General features: G+C 40.4%; 2 protein-coding genes across 2 annotated transcripts in view; both read left to right on the forward strand.

The window, feature by feature from the left end:
- Positions 1-13,900, forward strand: part of LOC122076662 — a 109,584-nt gene extending 95,684 nt beyond the window's left edge. Inside the window, exons 37-49 of the mRNA XM_042642080.1 lie at positions 807-857; positions 948-1,124; positions 1,279-1,604; positions 1,683-1,822; positions 1,935-2,067; positions 2,161-2,245; positions 11,106-11,252; positions 11,460-11,564; positions 11,659-11,769; positions 11,853-11,936; positions 12,224-12,293; positions 12,409-13,065; positions 13,175-13,900. Of these exons, the coding sequence (XP_042498014.1) occupies positions 807-857; positions 948-1,124; positions 1,279-1,604; positions 1,683-1,822; positions 1,935-2,067; positions 2,161-2,245; positions 11,106-11,252; positions 11,460-11,564; positions 11,659-11,769; positions 11,853-11,936; positions 12,224-12,293; positions 12,409-13,065; positions 13,175-13,200 (2,112 nt within the window). The 3' untranslated portion in view covers positions 13,201-13,900. The remainder of the gene's footprint in view (positions 1-806; positions 858-947; positions 1,125-1,278; positions 1,605-1,682; positions 1,823-1,934; positions 2,068-2,160; positions 2,246-11,105; positions 11,253-11,459; positions 11,565-11,658; positions 11,770-11,852; positions 11,937-12,223; positions 12,294-12,408; positions 13,066-13,174) is intronic.
- A 4,950-nt stretch (positions 13,901-18,850) lies between these two features.
- Positions 18,851-20,966, forward strand: part of LOC122077262 — a 6,281-nt gene continuing 4,165 nt past the window's right edge. The window contains exon 1 of the mRNA XM_042643149.1: positions 18,851-19,368. Coding sequence (XP_042499083.1) covers positions 18,963-19,368 — 406 coding nt within the window. The 5' untranslated portion in view covers positions 18,851-18,962. The remainder of the gene's footprint in view (positions 19,369-20,966) is intronic.

Below are 20,966 nucleotides of genomic sequence, written 5' to 3' on the forward strand. Positions count from 1 at the left end.
TATCAAACTGCTAGTTGTTGTTGTTAATATAGTTAATTTTGAATTATTATTTATTATTGTAGTTACCATCTCTTGAAAAATATTGTTGAAAAATGCAATCAAGTACTATTTTTTTTCAAAGTTCAGAAAGTTCATGTATTTTCTGCCTCAATTGTATTATTCATGTCATTTGTTGTTTCTATTTTTAAATTTGTTAGTTTATATAATTCATTATTTTCTTCAATCATCAGACAAAATTATACCCGAATTTGACCTACACCATGTTTTCTCAATTTTCTTATTAAGGTTAGAGCTCAAATTTGTATAGGGTTTTGAAGATACTAAACCATGATGATCCTAGGAACCTATGTAATTCCTAACTTTCTACTAACACTATTCTTTCAGAGTGTTGATCAGTTTGACAGAAATATATAAAAAGGTAAAAATAAAAGGTCTCTCATGCTACCATGCTCTGGAATAAACCCATGTGGTTGTGAGCATACAGCCAAGCACCCTTTGCTTGGTTGTTTTACAACCAAACCCATCACTGGCAGATCCTATTGGGTTCCTGGACTTATGATGCTAATGTCCATGTGCTTGCCACTGTCATTTTATATATTTGTTTAGGGTTTGGGAAACCTTGTAAAATGGGAACTGTGAACCCATTAAATGGTAGTGTGGTTAGGCATCTTATGATTGTGTGGCACAATGTCTATTGTCTAGAATGGACTTTTTACATTTACATAACCAATTGGTGGCGTTGTATTTTTTCCTATTTTTCTTACATGTTTGACTTTTTACAAACTTGCATTTCTTTTTTTCTTCAGAAACCTGAAAGAAAATTGTTTCTCTCTATCCACGCCGAAGGAGCTATTAAGGTGTATTTCTGATCTTTTGTCCTGGTTGGTGGGTGGAACATTTAGTGTTGGTTGGGTAATTAAAAATCATTTTGTTTTTGTTTTCGACAGGTACTCAGTATCATCGATTCAAGTTACCATCTTTTGAAAGATATGAGGAAGAGTCATTCTCCTAACTTCAAAGGGAAAAACAAAGCTCGTCAGGATGAGAATATTGTTGATTACACAGAGAGAATTTCTGTTCATTTGTCATTTATTGGAGTTTCCTTGATGAACTCTCAACCACAGGTGTATAAACAAGACATTCCAGTTGCAACTGCCAATCTGCCATTTCCTTCTGTTTTCATCTATGACTTCAGTATTTCTGTATCTTGAAAGAGTGAATTGTTGATGACCATCTCTAAGTAACTAACTTATATCTTTCTTTTTTTTTTTTCCGTAGGAATTGCTTTTTGTTTGTGCAAAGGACACTAAGATAGATGTACTGCAGAGTGTAGATCAACAAAAGTTCTCCTTCCAGATCTGTTCATTGCAAATTGACAACCAACTGCATGATACTCCATACCCTGTTATCCTTTCCTCTGATCATGCACGTATGGGAAATTCAGCCAACCAGGTGAAGAATAAGGATGACAGCTCTAAGGTCAAGAATGGAAATGTGATACATGTTGTCTCTGACAATTCATGTGCACCAATGTTATGTTTATCTGCGGCAAAATGGCGGACTAAGGAAATCTCATTGGTTTCCTTTGAATATATAAGTTTAAGGTCTCTTTTGCAACATTAATTATTTGTTAGGGTTGTTATTACTTCCAGGGATTAATATATTGTGTTGGATGCCTACAGATTGGCAGCTTTGCGTCTTGAGCTTGAGGAAGAAGTAGTTTTAAGCTTGTTTGAATTTGTTAGAACAGTGATCTCAAGGTTGCAGAACAGAGCATTGCCACATCAAGATTTGTCACTGAATTCTCTTGTCCATACTACAGGTAATGTAAAAGAATGTTCTTTATGTGCTTTGCATTATGAGTCTATGAACTAAAATAAATATAAATAAATAAAAATTCCTACTTCATCTGGTGAATCTTTTTACATTTGTAGACAATGAGAATCCAGCATTACCTTCAGTAGTTCCGATTGGAGCTCCTTGGCAGAAAATTTACCTCTTAGCAAGGAGGCAGAAAAAGATATATGTTGAAATTTTTGATGTAGATCCTATCAAATTGACTTTAAGGTATTCCCCAAACTTAATGTCAGTCTCATGCATCCCTTGTCTTTGCAGAACATTCAGTCAATTATAGCTGATATTACAATTTCCATCTTACAGTTTCTCCAGCACTCCCTGGTTGCATAGGAATTATGATCTTACACCAGCAGAATCTCTAGTTCACATTGGTGGCACTGCTGTTCAGGTGAGAAGGTCAAAATACAATGCTTCTATGTTACTTTGGGGGGGGGGGGGGGGGTCCATGTAGCCAGTTCCTTGCTCAGTAGCAGACACGTTTGGCCCTATGAAACCCTAGGTACTAGCAAATAGCAATGGAGGCTCACATCACCTTGCCTTCTAGCCACAACCCAGGGTTGTTTATCAGACCTCAGGGTGTATGTGTGAAGGCAGAGATGACCTTCTTTTCCAGCTACAACCTTAGCTTTCCATGGGCCAAAGTGCCATTCAACTGAGGTCATTATTTGGGCATAAAAGTTTCTTAGTTCTGTCAAACACTGAAAAACTGATAGCTTAATTCTCTCCACTCTATACTGGTTGTTCTAACATCTGATCAGACTTCCACATTTAGGTAGTTCTGTTTGGATTCTACTAGTTACATACCAATCACAATCATTCCTAGAATGAGTTTAATTTATTTAAAACATTTAAAGTGACCTTATCTTGATGGTACCCACAAAAGGACAATGGATTTCATAGGCATTTATTTGTATACATAGTGACGTAGGATCGAAAGATGGCACCATTGGGGAAAAGGAAGGGAGAGGACCAGCGGCCAGTGGTGTCAGTAGCAGCAAAGTTTTTTTTCCAGATCTTTATTTTCTTTTCTCCTCTCCAATCACTCCCAAGATCATATTAATGTTCTTGGCTGTTGTTTGAGGCCAATTTCCAACTTGGAATCATGGCTGCTGCAACTCATGTCGAACTCTTTAATCACCTAAGAATACCCTCTTTCTAGCTGCTTCTATTGAAATGGAGGTTGAAGTGTGCTACATCAGCAGCAACTAGCTCTTGGGGATTAAGGAATCCTAATTGCATTGGAAATCATGGCCATGCGCTACAATATCTTTCATTTGTTTAGGAGTTAGGAGAATAATGTCACTGCTGAATTATGTGGGCGGGGGTTGGTACTTCAGTTTTTTGTTAGCTTTTAGTTGTTTTCTCAATTTGGATGAGGATGTATTTGTTTTTAGAGTTTAAAGTAGCGTAGTTGATCTTCCAACTGGCCATATATAGCCAGAAGGACCAGACCTCAGGGGAGGCAGCACAATGAGAAGGGATACATCAGGGGGGGAGAGAGATGATAGAAAGAGAAAGGCCCCAAGAGGAAACAGTACATATGTTAGTGGGGGAATTGCGGACAGGACGATGACGAAGGCAGCTGATCTTAGAGCTGACATAAAAATAAAGGGCTTTCAGAATAATTGGCCATATTAGGAAAGAATAAAGTACAGAATGACCATATTAGAGCTGATTTGGGAGTTGGCCCTATTCATGATGAGCTTCGAGAAAGTCGTTTGAGGTGGCATGACCATGTTCAACAGAGGCCTTGGGATGCACTAGTAAGGTGGAGTGATTTGATTCAAATTGAACTATTGAGGAATTAAAAGAGTTAGGGGCAGGCTTAAATGACCATAGGAGAAGTCGTGAGGAAAGTCATTCATAGTTTAGGTCTTATCCTAGGTATGACCACTTGGCGGAATTTTTCTGAGTTGTTGATGTTATGTTCCTTTCCTTTTACTATTCTTATTTTTTCTTTGCACAGATCCATGTTACCGACCCCATTTAGTTGGGATAAAGCTAAGTTGTTGTTGTTGGTCTTCCAAGTCGCCACATGGCTTGACATAAAGTTTCAGGCCTAATGGACAAGGGATATGGCTAAAAGTCAGTCTAAGGTTATATATTACAGAACTGCCATTTTCTTGTAGTGGAATCTAGTGGCACTTATGTAATCCCTCAACTTTTCTGTCACTGTTGAGGCACTTATCAACTTGTTTTGGGCTTAATTTTTACTTCTAAGATTCATATGATTTCCATGTGACCGACTCGCTTTTCCCACTTCGCAGGGTGAAATTTAATAACTTTCATCATAGTAATGAATCCTAACAAGTCCATTTATGCTACTTCTAAGACATTATTCTCTTTTTTATTGACTAAGATACATAATTGGGTGCATTTTCGACTTTTCTAGGGTTTCTCTCTCTCTCTCTCTCTTTTTTTTAATTCATTACCAAGGAGGAAATAATAAATAAGGGGGAAGAGAAAAAAAAAGGGGGGGGGGAGAGGATCACAAGCTACAAAACACAGGGCAGGGGCCCAGAGACACAAAGAGGATACATCAATGGGGGGAGATAATGAAGACAGGGAGACCTAAGGACACAATAGTGAGCCTGTTCCTTGGGGTGTTAGCGACAGCGTGATGGGGAAAGCAACCAAGTTGGGAGCTAACATCAAAGTAGATGGCTTTCCAAATCTTATCAAACGTGTAGGAGTTGGAAGTCCATCTATGCAGATCGTGCTCCATCCAAATGTGATTGATCGTAGCACAAAAGGCAAGCTTCCCAGCTGTATCACAAATAAAGGGCCCTCAGATGGTCATATCCACCCAGATCCATTCTCTCCTCAATGGAAGGATATGTCTGCGGGAAGGCTAGCAGTGATTGAGGACTCCCTTCCAGATGGTGGGAAGAAAAGGGGCAGGAGAAGAAAAGATGATCAACATCTTCAATGTCATTCTAACAGAGACAGCAGGCATGGGGGACCTGGATGTGATAGTGGAGGAGGAAAGACTGCGTAGGGAGGCAGTTGGAGAGAGCACGCCACGCAGTGAAACTGTGGTGAGGGATGTGGCCTTTAAACCAGACGATGTTTCTCCAAGGAAATAGAGCGGCTTTGAGCCAAATGAGGTCCCAGGCAGACGCCAATGAGAACCACCCCAATAAGGATGGGGTTCAGAGGACAAGATCATCTCTACCTATGTGGCTCGAGGGAATGGGGGGAAGGGGAGGCCCAGAGGTCAGCAAGAGGGGGAGAAGGAGTGGGTCCAAATGCCATGAGTCAGGATGGAGGAGACTTTGGTGGTACGGTTCAGACTAGAGTAGGTAATCCAAGTAGTGACCAGAAGAAGGAGAATACCTAAAAGGTGCCAAGGGGCAAGCTAGAGAGAGGTTATGGAGCCATTGCCAATGGAGCAAGAGATAGCACCCATGGTGGTAGGCCTAGTGGAGAGGATTTTAAGCAAGATCCAAGAGGCATCAGAAGAGGGAGAGACATGCCAGATTGAGTTGTTTCTTAGGAGGGTGTTTTAGACCCAAGAGACCTAGATATTGTTGCTCTTGGAGGAAATCTTCCAAATGAGCTTGAGAATGCCAACATAGTAGACATCTTTGAGTCTTTTGAGGCCAAGCCGACCTTCGGATTTGGGAAGACATACTTGATCCCAGCCCATAGGGTGAAGGAATTTGGAGGAGTTGGCACCTTCCAAAGGAAGGAGCAGAGGAGACTCTCGATGGATTGGAGAACAGAGTGGATAAGCACGAGGTAACCAGCACAGAGAGAAGTTTGGCCTTCCAGAGTTGGAGCCTTTTCCTCAACTGGTCAAGGATAGGGGAACAATGGTGGGCGGAGAACCTAGAAGTGATAAGAGGGAGACCAAGATACTTGACAGGGAAGGAGCTAAGGGAGAACCCAGTGATCTGGAGGAGGGCCTGCATGGGATCCGAAACACTAGAGAGAAAGAGGCTGAATTTATGTAGGTTGATACGGAGGCTAGAGAGGGACTAGAAGAGACGGAGGGAGGATGTGATGGAGGTTATGGAGGCGGGATCTGCCTTATAGAAGATCATGAGATCATCGGCAAAGGCAAGATGGATGAGGAGGAGGGATTTGCATTTGGGGATGGAGGAGATGAGATGAAGGTCAGTGGAAGATCATGAGATTCTCTTTCTTTTGTTGATTCTCAACATAGAAGACCGAGGCCCTAACTATATATTACAATATATGCATGGTTCTGCTACATTATATATCCTTTTGATGCAGATAAATCAACTAAATGGGCTTATTTTACTAGAAATAAGCTTTGCGTTGGGTTATAATGTGTTGGGCCTTTGGTACAATGGGTTTTCTTTGTAATAGGCCACTTTAATGGGCCTAAAGTATGGGTATGAGGTAGTCATATGGGATTTACATTATTAGTTTAGTTTGACTGTGTTATTTTATTGAGTAATTGTTATTTCCTTTGTTGGGAAAGTTCATCCGACCCCATTAAGTTGGTAAAAGGCTTTGTTGTTGTTGTTGTTGTTGTTGTTGTTATTTCCTTGGTGGTTAAGGATAGAATAGAGTCCTTTATGAATAGAACTCATATTCCTACATTGGGTAGAGTTTTAATCATGTGGAACACCTATTCTAACTAGTTGAGATAGAATTTTAGTAATAGGGGACATATATCCCTATAATGGATAGAATTTCCTATTTCAAGTACATTTTCCTTTTATATTTTCAGTATACTTTTAGTTTCTATGTAAAGGTTATGGTTTATTAATGAATGAAATCTTTGCTTCCTAAATTTCTGTGGTGATTCCCAGGTCATATGCTCCCTTCTTCCTATCTAGTTGCTGAAATCTGGTTTCTAAACCTATCACTGCGATTCTGAAAATACTTGGTATTCTAAACCCTCTCTTTAGGTTGTTAGAATCTCCATTACCTTTGATCTTGGTTCACCAATAAGCACTAAGGACCCTTTTCCAGACAAAGGAGAAGGGGCCGGAGAAAAAAAGATGATCAAGATCTTCAACACTGTTCAAGTAAAGACAATAGGAGGGAGGGATTGGAATATGCCAGTAGATGAGGAATGACTGCGTGGGGAGGAAGTTGGAAAAAGCTTGCTAGGTTTTGAAGCTATGGCGAGGGATCTGACCTTTGAACTAGATGATGTTGCACAAGGGAACGAGGGAGCTCAATGAGCAAATGTAATTCCAGACAAAAGCAGAGGTGAACAAACCCGAAGAGGAGGGGAGCCAGATGATCTTATCTTCTCTTCCCCTGTGGCCAAGGGGATGGGGGGAAGGTAGGACCAGAGATCCGTAAGGGAAGGAGGGGAGGAAGGAGGGGCCTAATCACCATGAGAGATAATAGAGGTCATAGGAGCAGATCTAGGAAGACCCGAAGAGTAGAAGACCCGAGGAGTGATTAGGGAAAGAAGGACGCCAGAGGGATGCCAAGGATACAGCCAAAGAGAGGTAGAGGAGCCATTGCCAATGGAGTAAGAGATAGCACCCAGGGCAATAGATCTTTTGCTGAGAATGTTGTGCCAAATCCAGGAGGCATTAGGAGAAGGGGAGGCAGTCCATAGGGAATCGTTCTTGAGGAGGGAAGAGTAGACCCCAGGAGACCCAAATAATATTCTACTTGAACAATCTTCGAAATGAGTTTAAGGATGCTAGCAGTGTTGACATCTTTGTTCCTTCTCAATCTCAGGCTCCCTTTGGATTTGGGAAGGCAGACTTTGTCCTAGCTCAAATGGCGAAGGCATTTGGATGATTCGGCACCTTTCCAAAGGAAGGAGCAGAGGAGGGATTCAATGGAATTAGAGGTGGCAACAGAGAGGACAAAGACACCAAACCAGTAAAGGGACATAGATTGCAACACTGATTGATGAGGACTAGGCGCCCAACGTAAAAGACAAGCTTGCCTTTCCAAACCTAGAGTCTCTTCCTCAGAAGGTCAAGAATGGGAGAGCAGTGATGGGCAGTGAGCCTGGGGGGATTGAGATGGAGACCAAGATATAATAGGATGAGAACCAATGGAAAATCCAGTGAGCTCGAGGAGCCTTGCTTGACAGGAGTCAAAAACTCCTGAGAGAAAGAGGTTGGATTTGAGAAGATTGATGCAGAGCCCAGAGAAGGATTCGAAGAGATGGAGGGAGGACATGATAAAGGAGATGGAGGAGGGGTTAGTCTTCCAGAAGTTAATGAGATGATCGAAAAAGGAAAAATGGGTGAGCATAAGGGCTTTGCATGTGGGGATCGAGGAGAGGTGTTGGTTCGTGGAGGACTGGATGGGGCGGGAAAGATCCTTTAGGGTGAGAGAGAAGAGGAAGGGAGAGAGAGAACAACCTTGCCTAATACACATGGAGGAAGAGAAATATCCCACAGGACTACCATTGACCAGGATGGAGGAGGAAGGGGTGGAAATGTAAGAGTGAATCCAATGGACAAAGGAGGGGAAAAAGACATTTGAAGAAGGATTTTAGAGATAAAGTCCTAATGGATGGAGTCGAAGGCTTTATGAAAATCAATTTTGAGGAGAGTGGAAGAGGAGTGAGACTTGCGGTCAAAGCCTCTAAAAATCTCATCCAAAGCATGATGCCGCAATGCTTCTACCCACAATGAAAGCGGATTGGTTAGCACTAATCAGGGAGTCAATGACAAACTGAATCCAGTTAGCTAAAATTTTGGCTATGAATTTGTAGAGGAGATTGCAAAGAAAGATGGGTCTGAAGTCAGGCATGGTGTCTTCCCTTCTTTCTTGAGGGATGAGGCAAGTAAAATTGTGGTTGACTCCTTTGATTTGGCTGGGGAAAAGAAGAAGCTTCTGATCGCATGAATAAGATCGGCTTTAATGATATGCCAATAAGAAGAGAACAATCCCATACTGAAACCATCATGGCCAAGGGCCTTGTAGATTTATGGGAGAGGACAGCTGCGAGGATCTCATCATCTGAAGGAATGGATTAGAGGGAGGGGAGGAGATGGTTAGGGATTGATTTGTTGATACGATTCGAGGGGAGGGGGATGAGGATGGGGAAAGGGTATGAAGGAGGTTGGAGAAGTAGGAGGCAGCTTCAGATTTGATGTCTTCAAGGCTAGTGAGAGTAGAACCATCACTAGAAATGAGCTTCGGAATAGAATTGGCATTGGTGCGAGCTTTAAGAGAGCGGTGGAAGAAAGCAGTTAGAGCCTCCTAGCTCAAGCCATTTAATGAGGAGAGAGGATTGTTCAGAAGAGAATAGTTTCTCATCCTCGACTAGGGAATGGTTGAGGGTGTCAACTTGAAGCTTAGATTGAATGGTCTCTAGCTTATCCCTGCAGGAGGAGACATTAGAGGAGATGTTTCCAAAGGAATAGAGTTCCAGCTTTTGAGAGCAGATTTCACATTCCTAAGCTTTTTGCGGAGGGCAATGAGGGGAGAGGAGAAAGCATGGATGGTGATGACCCAACCTCGTGAACGATAGACAGAATAGCATGATGGAGGGGCCACATATTAAAAAAAATTAAAAGGCTTGGGCTCGAAGGAGATGTGAGGATGGATATGGAAAGTGATAGGGGAATGGTCAGAATTATTGGGAAGATCAAAGGAGGCATGAGGGGAGGGGAAACTATCAAGCCAAGCTTCATTGACAAGGTCTCTGTCCAGCTTACTTGGAACCAGACCAATGTAAATCGTTCATGCGAAAATCATCGATGTAGTCATAGAACACTTCAACGGAGGGAAGGGCAATGAAATCACACCTCCGTTCTTCTCATGAGAAGCTCGGATGAGATTGAAGTCTCCCGCCAGCCCCCAAGGAAGGGATCTTGTGGAGGGGGTAAAGGAGCTGAGATCAGACCAAAGGGAGATCCTATCATGGGCACGTTGAGAGCATATATGATAGAGAAGAAGCAAGGAGAAGATCTAGAGGGGGAGAAATGGAGAGGTGATGGACTAGGAGGAGGAAGAAATGCAAGAGACATTAAGGAGGTAGGGGTTCTAGAGAACCCAAATACGACCATAAGGGCAATGGGCGTATTTAGAGAGGAAGGAGCAATAGAAGCAGCAATGCGAGAGGCATTGGGCTCAAGGACACGAGTTTCAATAAGGCAACATAGGGGTGAAGAAGTGGCTTTGAGGAGGGATCGAATGGTGGCATGCTTGGCGGAGGAATTTAATCCTTGGACATTCCAGATGGTCCACGAGGTCATTTATAATGGGAGGGAAGAGGTAACGGTTTCTCAAGAGAGCGGGAGAGAGCCTTAGAGAGGCTAGAAGAAGGCTTGACTACCCTTGAGGGGGGCCTAAGTAGGCAAGGTTGAGCACTGAGCACTTAAACCTTCTACCTAGATGGAAATAAAACTGGTTGGTTTAACCAAACCAGTATCTTTCTTCTCTCTCTCTCTCTCTCTCTCTCTCTTTTTGGGGTGGGGGGGAAGGAGGATGGTTGTGATACATATGGTTCTAAATCTTCCCGAAAATTTCCGATTTCGGTATGGCCCAAGATGAAACCAGGGAAATGTTACTGGTTTCGACCAATTTTGAAGAAATTTCTCAAGTTTCACATGGTTCAATCAAATTGATCCAACCCATGCTTATATTAGTGACATGATTCGATGGAAACATACATTGTTTCCCATATTTTGACAAAATCCTCAAGTTTCGTGGGTTTCAACCAAGTAACGGGAAATCCGGCCAGCAGCCATCTTGCAAGGTCCTATGGAGGGTTTGAAGAGCATCCTAGGAGGGCCCTTCAACCAAGGCTTCAACCTCATCTGGGCTGTCATCTGATAGCCACAAATTTTTCTCCCAAATCTGTATCTAAACCCTATTTTTCCTGTCTTTGGTATCTGTGATCGTGATTGGTTTCGTACCTACTTGGTGGGTTCAAGCCAAATTTGGAGGCTAGTTTGGGGATATTATTGACCACCTTCACCCCAAATTTCAGGCTCATCTGAGCTATGGTGTGTGAGTTCTCAAATTTTCTCTATTTCAGCCTATTTGTCAAATCTGAGTGATCTTCATTGGAGATCTGATCTGAGTTTTTAATCTGAGTTTGGGTGGAGCTTGTGCAATCATTGGGATTTTTTTGCTTAGATAAATGACCTTACATCCGACTGTCTAAAGCTGGGAGTTGTAGCATATTCACATTTGAAGCTGTGAGAAGTAGGGTTGTAGCCCTTATCTGTGTGAGAAGTAGGGTTGTATACTTGCTCGTCAATGTCTTCCATAAAATGCTTGTTATATTATAAAATGTGCAACTATATCTTACCTATTTTACTCTCACTACGTGATTACAGAGAAGCCTTATGGCTCTTGCTGATGTTGAGGAAGCACCAGTCTATCTTCGTCAACTCACCATTATGCATCATATGGCTAGCTGGGAATCTATTCTAGATATCCTCATCAGACACTACACTTGGCAATTCCTTCATGAAATGTACAAGGTGATTTTCACGTGAGATTTTTTAGCTATAGTCTTGCATACAGAATTGGCATCCCATGTTATTTCTGTGATATGGTTTTGTGGCATTTTTGGTTAATCAAGCCTTAATGATTTCTTGCAGATTTGGTTGGCATCTGCTGTTGTTTTCACTATAATTAATATTTGTTGCTCAAGTCTCAGAAAATTAATCTTGCAATTTATATCACAGGTATTTGGCTCAGCTGGTGTATTTGGTAATCCAATGGGCTTTGCGAGGAATGTGGGACTAGGCATAAAAGATTTCTTATCGGTTCCTGCTAGGGGCATTTTGCAGGTGAACATTTGGATCATGCAGAATTCAAAGCATGTAGTCAGGTCATGAGCTCTGCCTTTGTTCCATTATTCATGTATTTACTTTACTTCTGCAGAGTCCTTCAGGCCTAATTACTGGCATGGCACAAGGTACCACAAGTCTGCTAAGTAACACCATCTATGCAGTTAGTAATGCTGCAACTCAATTCAGTAAAGCTGCACATAAGGTATGGTTACATGGCCTCTTGATGTTGAAGATTTTCCTGGTTCTCTTAATGCTTGATATGTTAGTGGAGACTTCTGCACACAGGGTATTGCTGCATTTACATTTGAGGACCATGCTGTTACCAATATGGAGAAGCAGCAGAAAGGAGTATTAAATGAATTCTTGGAGGTAAAACATCTAAATATACTCGGTGCTTCATACATAATTTTAAATTAATTGTAAAAGAACTATTAAACATACTTCATGGTGAAGTTCTCTTTATGGTTTCTGAAAACACGTATCTCTGAGGTACTCTTATGCCAGTCTCAAGCGACATGAAATTTTATATCAACCTTTACAGTCTAGGTTGAAATCCTTTATACATTCACAACTGTTTCAAAGAAAAGCCACTCTGGAGGTCAGCAGCATTACTGCGTTACACTGTTAATTTCATGGTTAACTTAATTCCCTGACAGGGTCTCACTGGATTCCTTCAATCACCAATCAAAGGAGCTGAGAAACATGGTCTTCCCGGTGTCCTATCAGGTAGTTCCCAAATGCACTTGTAATTCATAGCAGCAAACAATCTTTGACAGCATGCATGTGCATTCCTTTGTACATTTGCAAAAAATGTTGGTGACTGGTGACTTTCTTCCTGCAGGAATAGCCCTGGGAACTGCTGGGCTTGTAGCAAGACCAGTGGCCAGCATTCTTGAAGTCACTGGAAAAACTGCACAGAGCATCAGAAATAGAAGCAGGCCCCACCAATCTAACCATTTTCGTGTGCGTTTTCCTAGGCCTCTAGCCAGAGAGTTGCCTTTGAGGCCCTACTCCTGGGAAGAAGCAATTGGGACATCGATGCTATTGGAGGCGGATGAAAGAAAGTTCAAGGATGAGATATTTGTCATGTGCAAAATGCTGAAACAGTCGGGGAAGTTTGTTATAATGACTTCTAGAGTCATCTTGGTTGTTTGTTGTTCAAGCTTGGTGGGGTTGGGTACAGCAGAATTTCAAGGTGTTGCAGATCCAGAATGGGTGATAGAAGTTGAGATGGGCTTGGAGAGTGTGATTCATGTTGATAGAGAAGAGGACGTGGTAAACATAGTAGGAAGTCGTTCAGATAACTTCTTAAAGCAGCATGAATCGAAAAGAGGTGGCATAAGGACAAAGCGATGGAGCACTCCCAGCTCAGTGCCACTTTTTCAGATGAGTATAGAATTGGTAACTAAGGAAGAGGCAGAGGATGTTTTGCAGGTACTATTAGCTACGATCGAACATGGAAAGGAGCAAGGTTGGGGGTTACATGTATTGCATCAAGGTAACATCCGGTGAAGGCTCTACCAATTTGTGCTCATATCTGATACAAGGATGGATAATGTTGACTACCGTGTTGCTTTTGCATTTTGCTGTCATTTTTTTCATGTTAGCATGGTGTCAAAGCAGTGAAGATTAATCTTTCAATCAGCCATCTAAAGAAGTGGAAGTTACGTCAGTCAGTCAGTCAAAGGAGCAAACAACTCAAGCTGGCTTCCAGGGATTGACTATTGAAGTCTTCCAACAACTTTGGTCCGTCACTCTCATCTCAACCAAGGCAGTGTTTGCAGAGAATTTGCTAAGTTATATTGCCAACGACTGAACAGGGCATGGGCCAGTACTCCAGATTGTTGGGAAAAATATTCTTGGTAGGGATTTTTTTGATCGAAGGAGAAAAATCAAATGCAGTAAAGAAAGTTAGAAATATCAGTGTTTGAGCCGAAGCTCGAGATATGAGAGAGTTTGGTCATCAACATATGTGCTATATGGTAGGGATTGAAATGAGGACTCCAAACTGTACAGGTTTTGGGTACTGTGTTCCATGGTTGCTTAAGCAATGAGTGTACATCAGAAAGAAGAATAATATGTACATATTACTTTGTACAGAAAAATGCAGTTCCCTTTTTTACAGTTAGACATCCAGCTAGCATACATAAAATTACAATTCCTGTTTACGGTGACAGCCAATTGCCATTTCGTTCTGATGCAAATTTCTGGCCTCTGTAAGACCATTGAAGTGAGTTCTTGCCATGGATTTGGGTATCATAATTGTATAGGCTGTATGAGTCGACAAGTATCAGCATCGGTTATGGTCAAAAAGTGGTTTTTTTGTTCTGGAATTCGTTTGATACAGCCGAGTTGTAACAGTATTGATATCGGTATCAGCATCGGCGGCAATTGATACTGGTGCCTGTGAACTAAAATGTCCTTTTACCCCGCTCCCTGCATCAAGCAACGCTATGTAATAATATTCCCATGACCCACTTTCTGGAAACTCTATACCTCAAAACGCCGAACAAGTATTCAATAATATTAAAAGCGGAGAGGGATCGCGGGTGTGTGCTACTGTGCCAGCGCAATGGGCCAATGAGAAAACATTCAGAGGCATCAACTAGGTGGTAGGGTGGTCTTTTTACATGAACCTTTATTTGGGCACCAATTTAAGTTTACTAGTGCTACAAATATGAGGATTTTTTTTTTATTTATTATTATTATTTTTTTTTGGAATCAAAACAAAAAGGGTTTTATTCTACTATCACCCTTTTCATGGTCTTTCATTTGATAATGAATACCAACTCTTGTAGGGCAATTGGGTAGAGGTAATTATTATTATTTTCTTTTTTTTAAGCTGAAATGTTTTTGATAATCTTGGAATGATTGTTATGCCAAATGAATGTGGAAACCGGTTTAAATTGGTGAAGTACCTAACATTTCTATTGGTTTGCAATCTACACAAACCTAACCTCATGGTTGGACTGGCTCCGATGCAATCATATGTTGTCGTGGATCCGGTGCTCTGATTTAGGTGGCGACTATATGTTATTGAAACATAGGCCCTTGAAAGATAACAAAATGTTATAGGTTGTCACTGTTCTCACAATAGGATGGACCAGTGTTTTGAAGGATGTCTGAAATTTCATGACTCAAGTAAACACACACACATAGAGAGAGAGAGAGAGAGAGAGAGAGCTCCTTTGCCTTTTTTGGAATCGAAGGTAAAATCTAAAAGGCTATTGTGGCTCAAGGTAAGTTCTTGTTTCTTCTCTAAAAAAGGCCATCAATAACTGGATCACATGTGTAAAATTTTAGATTCAGACCACATGATTCCAATACTAGATATTTTTCTCATAGGGGCTGAGGTTGGGCATCCCACCCGCTTCAGATAAGCAATCAACCTTGACCAATGGGTGAGATAAGGTAGGAGTGACAGAATGATCCTTTCCGTGAGAGGGGAAGAGCAACAGATACAAAGTGGACACCTTGAGCTTTTCCCATAGCCATATAGTTTTTCTCCAAAATAAAATCCAGATTTGATTCTCCATCAACTTTTTTTAAAACATAAGAGTGATGAAAAGAGATTGGATTCCTATTCACCTCTCCTAGTCGATCTCACATTGACACAATGACAACGCGACTAAATAGTGATCCCAACTCTTTATTCTTTAGTCTATAACATATTTTAAACTAAAAGAATATTTCAGATAAATAATGATTGCCACCATGTGTTGAGCCCAACCCCAGATGGCCAATTTTTTTTTCCGTTAGCCAATGGGTAGCATCAAAAAGGCTTGAGAACCTTTTCAAAGAAAAAAAAAAGAGGGAGGCTTGAAAACCCCAACCAATTATATGAAGAATTTTTAGATTTATTTTATTGATGTGATGACCAATTTTTTTATAGCACCCATCCGTGGGTTGCTCAGATAGTTAGGGTGAATTGGATATTGTGTAGATAGATGTACAGTCTCAAGTTCGATTTCTTATCTGTATATCTGCAATTTAAGTGAATATCATGACGGTGAATTGTTGTGCTAGTCTCTCCGAGGATTAGTTGAAGTGCGCATAAGCTGACCCGGACACCTTGATTAACAAAAAAAAAAAATCAGTATGATACTATGGTTAATGTTTAGGGTTAACTTAGACCATGTACCATGTAAGTTATTTTTCAATATTTTATATTCGACTTTCGTGAGATTAGTTGTTTAATGTTCTTGATAAGTTGCATGCCCGAGAGCAGTTTTTTTTTTTTTAGTTAAATTATGGTGATTATCAAACGTGTTTCTGTGTCCCCCCCCCCCCCCCCCTTGTAAAAAGAACTCTATCCAGGTACCCTTAGCATGGCCAAAACTCTCATAAGTCTTTCTTTCTACTTCTCATTTCAAATTACACTTCTACCTCTAATTTAGGGGAGGAGATTGACACTAAGAACACTATCATAATCTTTGCTCTTGGACAGAAAACCACTTCCTTTCTTTTTAATAGAAAGAGTAAGAAGGGAGATATACGGTAAATAAATTTGAAGATAAACTAAAGATATGGATTATGGATTACCTTTTGATTGTTTGATATATTAGCATTGCTAGGGTGTTTGGCATTTATCATCCTCTCTCCTCCACTTTGGAAAAGACTGCTTCTTGTGTCCAACCCTATAATTGATCCATGTTGTTAACTTATTGAAAGTTGTTGGCATGTACAATTCTCTCCCTTAAAATATGGGAGAAAGAACCATGTTGATATGGTGTTTCTTACATCAATGTGCAGGGCCAATGGAACGATGCAAGAGAGCATCTTCAACTCATATGACAAGGGCATCATAGTCATTTTCATGTCTGCCTATGTTGACATGTAAGCAACACCAGACCAGTAGGGTTATTTCTCCTAGAATTATATACCATTATGTTCCACCAATATATATATATATATATATATGGGGAAAAGAATGCTCTCTAATTATGTGGCCCTTGTGCTAGTGCGAGGGTATAATGAGGGAGTACACAAGGGTATCAACATGACGTGGGCTTTTTGGTTATCAAAAGAGGGGTTGTCATTTTACCATCTTTTGTGTCTAGGCACAAGGGCCACGCAATCAGTGAGAGTTCATTTCCCCATAAAACATACTATTATGGGAAAAATCAATTTTTTTATTCTTATATAAACGCATAATCTTCTTTGGGGAGTTTTTTTTTTTTTTCGGTGGGGAGTGTGATTCCCGTTTGTGTATGAGGGTCAATTCCTCAATGAAAACATATGAAGAAGCATCTATAAAAGTCATTTTCTATTTTATGGGGGCGGATCAATTATTTCACTCCCCATGGGTGAAGGGGCTACGCTTTCCCACAAGAAAACATTTTTCCTTTGTTTTGAGGGGGGTTTCATATTGCCCAAGTGGGGAGGAATCTGCACACTAGACCAATCGGACTGAACAAAATATTATTCATGTGAGCCCCACATTTTTAATGAATTAAAAAAAAAAAATCCATGTCTAAAATCCATTTCAACCGACGAAGGGTATCGACCCATAAATCCCTTCATCACTTAACTTAGTCTGGCCCTGATTGACCAATCAAGTCAAAAAATCCCCCATTCATTAATGGTCACACATTTTATGCCGACGCGTAAACCCCTTCACTTCATTGTCACATTTTAGACTATTCAACCAGTAAGTTCTTCGTAAAAAGAATAAAAAAAAAATATTAAGTTCCAAGACGTTTTAGGGCATTAGATCTGAATTATCATCTTTATTACATAATAGAGGAGCCGAATCCTTATTTAATTATTATTTCTCTTACTCTCCCACGATTGTTTAGAACAAGATTCTCTCAAATACGTCAATCCTTTCAAAGCACATTGGATAACTAAGAGACACTTGAGGTGTGTGGCTCATTTTGGATCGGAATCATCTATATCACAACAGATGTATGATTTCAATCCAAGGGTTTCTATTCATTAGGCTGTAATTTAGTTCTCTAGAATCCTATCAATGTAACAAAAAAAGTTCTGATTTTCTTCGCTAAATAGATTTTTTATTTTTTTTTTTTATTTTTTTTATAGAAAAAATGGTGTATTTTGTGTACAAGGCTCCCGCATGTATAAGGTCTTGGAGGTGGGGGCGAGAACTATGTATCTTACCATCGGATCGAGTGTGCCCTTTATATTTTTGATAAAAAATCAATAACAATATTTGTACCAAAAGATCAACACTAATACTCCAATCCAATGGATATTATCAAAAGGGAGCACCTTCATTGTTGAACTCTATCACAATCTCGTGAAAACATCCTATGCCATGGGTGTAATGAGCATCCGATGGCTAGAATGATATCGGGGCACGTGCCAATGTCGTCTCGGCCTTTCACCACACCGTTGCACCCGTGGCAGACAATAATCACTCCACAATCTCCACCTCGAATCACAGTCTTAGTTGACCAACGTCTTAAAACTCATATCTATTGATTCAGATTGGTCATGACCAATCCTGAATTTGGCCGATTCTAGGGCTTTTGCAATTAGAGTGTTTGGTTTCATAGTAGATTCTGATGAATTTGTATAATGGATTTGATCTAGGGTCTTAAAACTAGGAATCGGTTTTTATTGATTTTGATTCAAGTTGGCTTGAAATCTGTCTTAAGAATCTTAGAATTTGCTGTTTGATCTGAAAATCTTCTGATTTAGGGGGTATCTTGGTCGGAACTAGATCCTCTCCTAGAGGAAACTTATCCTTTGTGGTGCAATAGGACGTCTGATGTGCATCCAACGCCTAGAAAATGCCTTGGGCTACGTGCGACTACCTTGGGTTCCATGCCTAAACATTTTTAGCCATTGGATGTGCGTCAGACGCCCTGTTACACCAAAGTGGAATTTAATCCTCCTGGAGGTCCAACGTGCATCCGACAATCAGGATAGTGGCACCCATCCCAATGGATGTGCACTCCAGATCCACGTCCTCTTAGTCAGATGCGTGTTGAGTCTCCAGTGATACAGATACCGGAGAGGATCTAAATTCATGTTAGGAATTTTTTAATTCGAAACTACAAAAATAGGAATTGGTTTCTACCGATTCAGAGGCAAATTGACCGATTCTATATCCGATTCATCGATTTTAAAACCCTGATTTCATACCGATTCCGAGTTTAATATAGTTGTTATCACAACGACACTGTGGAATGGTCACGTGTCCATCTTTTACCAGTTACCGTTTGGTCTCTAGCGACCGCTCTGGCCTTCCCACCCAAAAAAAGAAAAATATATAAAGAAAATTTTATTAAGTCATGTCAATGTCAGCTCTCAGCCTCACCTTCATATATCCAGAAATACCAGAAGTCCAGATCCCTCTCTCTCTCTCTCTTCTTTTATAAGATCTCTCTCCCTCTCTCTCATTTTCTGCGATTCCACCGCTGCTCTTCCATGGCTCGATCCGTCTCCCAGACCCTAATCCGAATCTCCTCTTCTCCCTCGTTTCTCTCAACTAAAAGCCCATCTCTCGCACTATCTTCACGCTTTCTAAACCACAGGAATAGATCGAATCGTTCCGAGAAAGCGCAGCTGATCGAGGTAGATCTCGATTCCGAGAACGAAGTCGAGGTTCTGGGAATGAGAAGACTTGAAGATGCAATCCATGGAATCATCGTTAGAAGATCGGCACCGGATTGGCTTCCGTTTCTACCTGGATCGTCTTACTGGGTTCCTCCTCGGAAACGGCCTCATGGAATCCTTGAGTTGGTTGGTAAGTTAGCGAATCCATTGACGGAGGAGGAATCGCTTTCTCTTTCAACTGTTCGTGGTTGGCCTTCGTCTGCATATTTTGTTGAAGGTATGTTAGGTTTTGCTAAATCGCTGGTTCCAGATTTTCGAATGTCAACGTTGATCTAAGTCTGTTCTGTTGTATTAGATTGTTTATTTGCTGAAAGATTTGATTTCTATCAATGAGATTATGGTTCTAACACCGTATGGGGAGACGGCGATGTAGCGAGGGTTGTTTGTTGTGGAATTTTATTGTTAGGGTCGGTGCTGATTGTAGCTTTGGTTTTTTTTTTTTTTTTTTGGTTGAAGCTGTTTTGGATTATTTGTAGATTGTTTATTTTCTGATCAATGAGATTATGGTTCTAACACCGTATGGGAATTTGTTTGTTAGGTAGTAGTGCTGATTTTAGGTTTTTATTTATTTATTTATTTATTTTTGTCAATTGATTTGCGTGAGATTTTTGCCCCCTTTTTTAAATTTCTAGATTGATGCTGTTTTCGATTATTTTGTTTGGTTAATTTGTCTAAAAATTTATTGAAATTTTACATTGAAGACCTCCTGCTATTTTTGCTGGAATTTTGTTTTTGGGTTTGCGACTTAGATATAGGTAATAAGCTAAATTTCTTAACCGAAATTTGTTCTTTGCTCTCTTTGACCGCTCCCTCCCTTCATCCCAGATTTAGATCTTGCTGGAAGTGAGTTTTTGGGTCTTATTATTACTCCGAAATTGTTTTCCTACTGTCACCAATGGGTTTGTTGAGTAGTTTGAATATATCATATTTTGTTTTCTTTTACTTTTTTTTTTATTGATGTTTTATATTTCATGTTTTTATCTATCCATTTATTTTCGGGTACATGTATTGTTCTTTAATGCACTGTTGTATGGGAAATTGTGTCTACATCAAGTTAATAGAAGACATTCTACATTTATTTGTATTTGGAACAACTATTATAATCCTAAGTGGTCATACTATGATGACCAGACCTATATTAATAAGATGATAGGAAGAACCTTCCTGGTGTGAACTTGCAAACAGGGTGCTTGTCAGTGGATTTATCATGATGTGAATGTTTCAAAATTAGCTCTAGTCCTATTGATGATCAACATCCGTTTGATTTTGGATTAGGAGCTGAAAAAATATGTTGGACCATATCTTGAACGCTAGAGTAACATATACTATGCTCCAGAACAAGTCCAAATGAAGCTAGCCTCTTAATCTTCTGCCTCTGATTAGCCGTTTAATTGTAGAGTAACAGGCTTTTCATGGATTGGGCTGGAAAAATTACTTAGTTCCCTAGATGCTTTATTAGGCTGCAATCGGAATCCAGGAAAACTTTATCCTGAAATTATTTGTTAATGGAATAATTGCATGTCATCAGTATCTTAGCTTGTAGTTACTGTTGAATGGCGATAAATATTGGAACTAGTTCCCCCACTGAATATGAAGGGATGTCTTAGGAATTCATCAAACTCCATGATTGTTGAAAGGAACAAAGTACCAAACTCTTGGAGCCTCTTTTGTAATTTTTGTTCCATAATGGTCATCTCGGAAGATTGCTCTTCATATCTATCAATGCTTATTTTTTGGGCTGTAGTGCATCAAATTTGTTCAAGGTCTTGGATTGTTTAGTATCTAGTTGAGAATCTCCCCCACACCCCCCCCCCC

Source organism: Macadamia integrifolia, chromosome 4, assembly GCF_013358625.1.
Source record: "Macadamia integrifolia cultivar HAES 741 chromosome 4, SCU_Mint_v3, whole genome shotgun sequence".
NCBI lineage: Eukaryota > Viridiplantae > Streptophyta > Magnoliopsida > Proteales > Proteaceae > Macadamia > Macadamia integrifolia.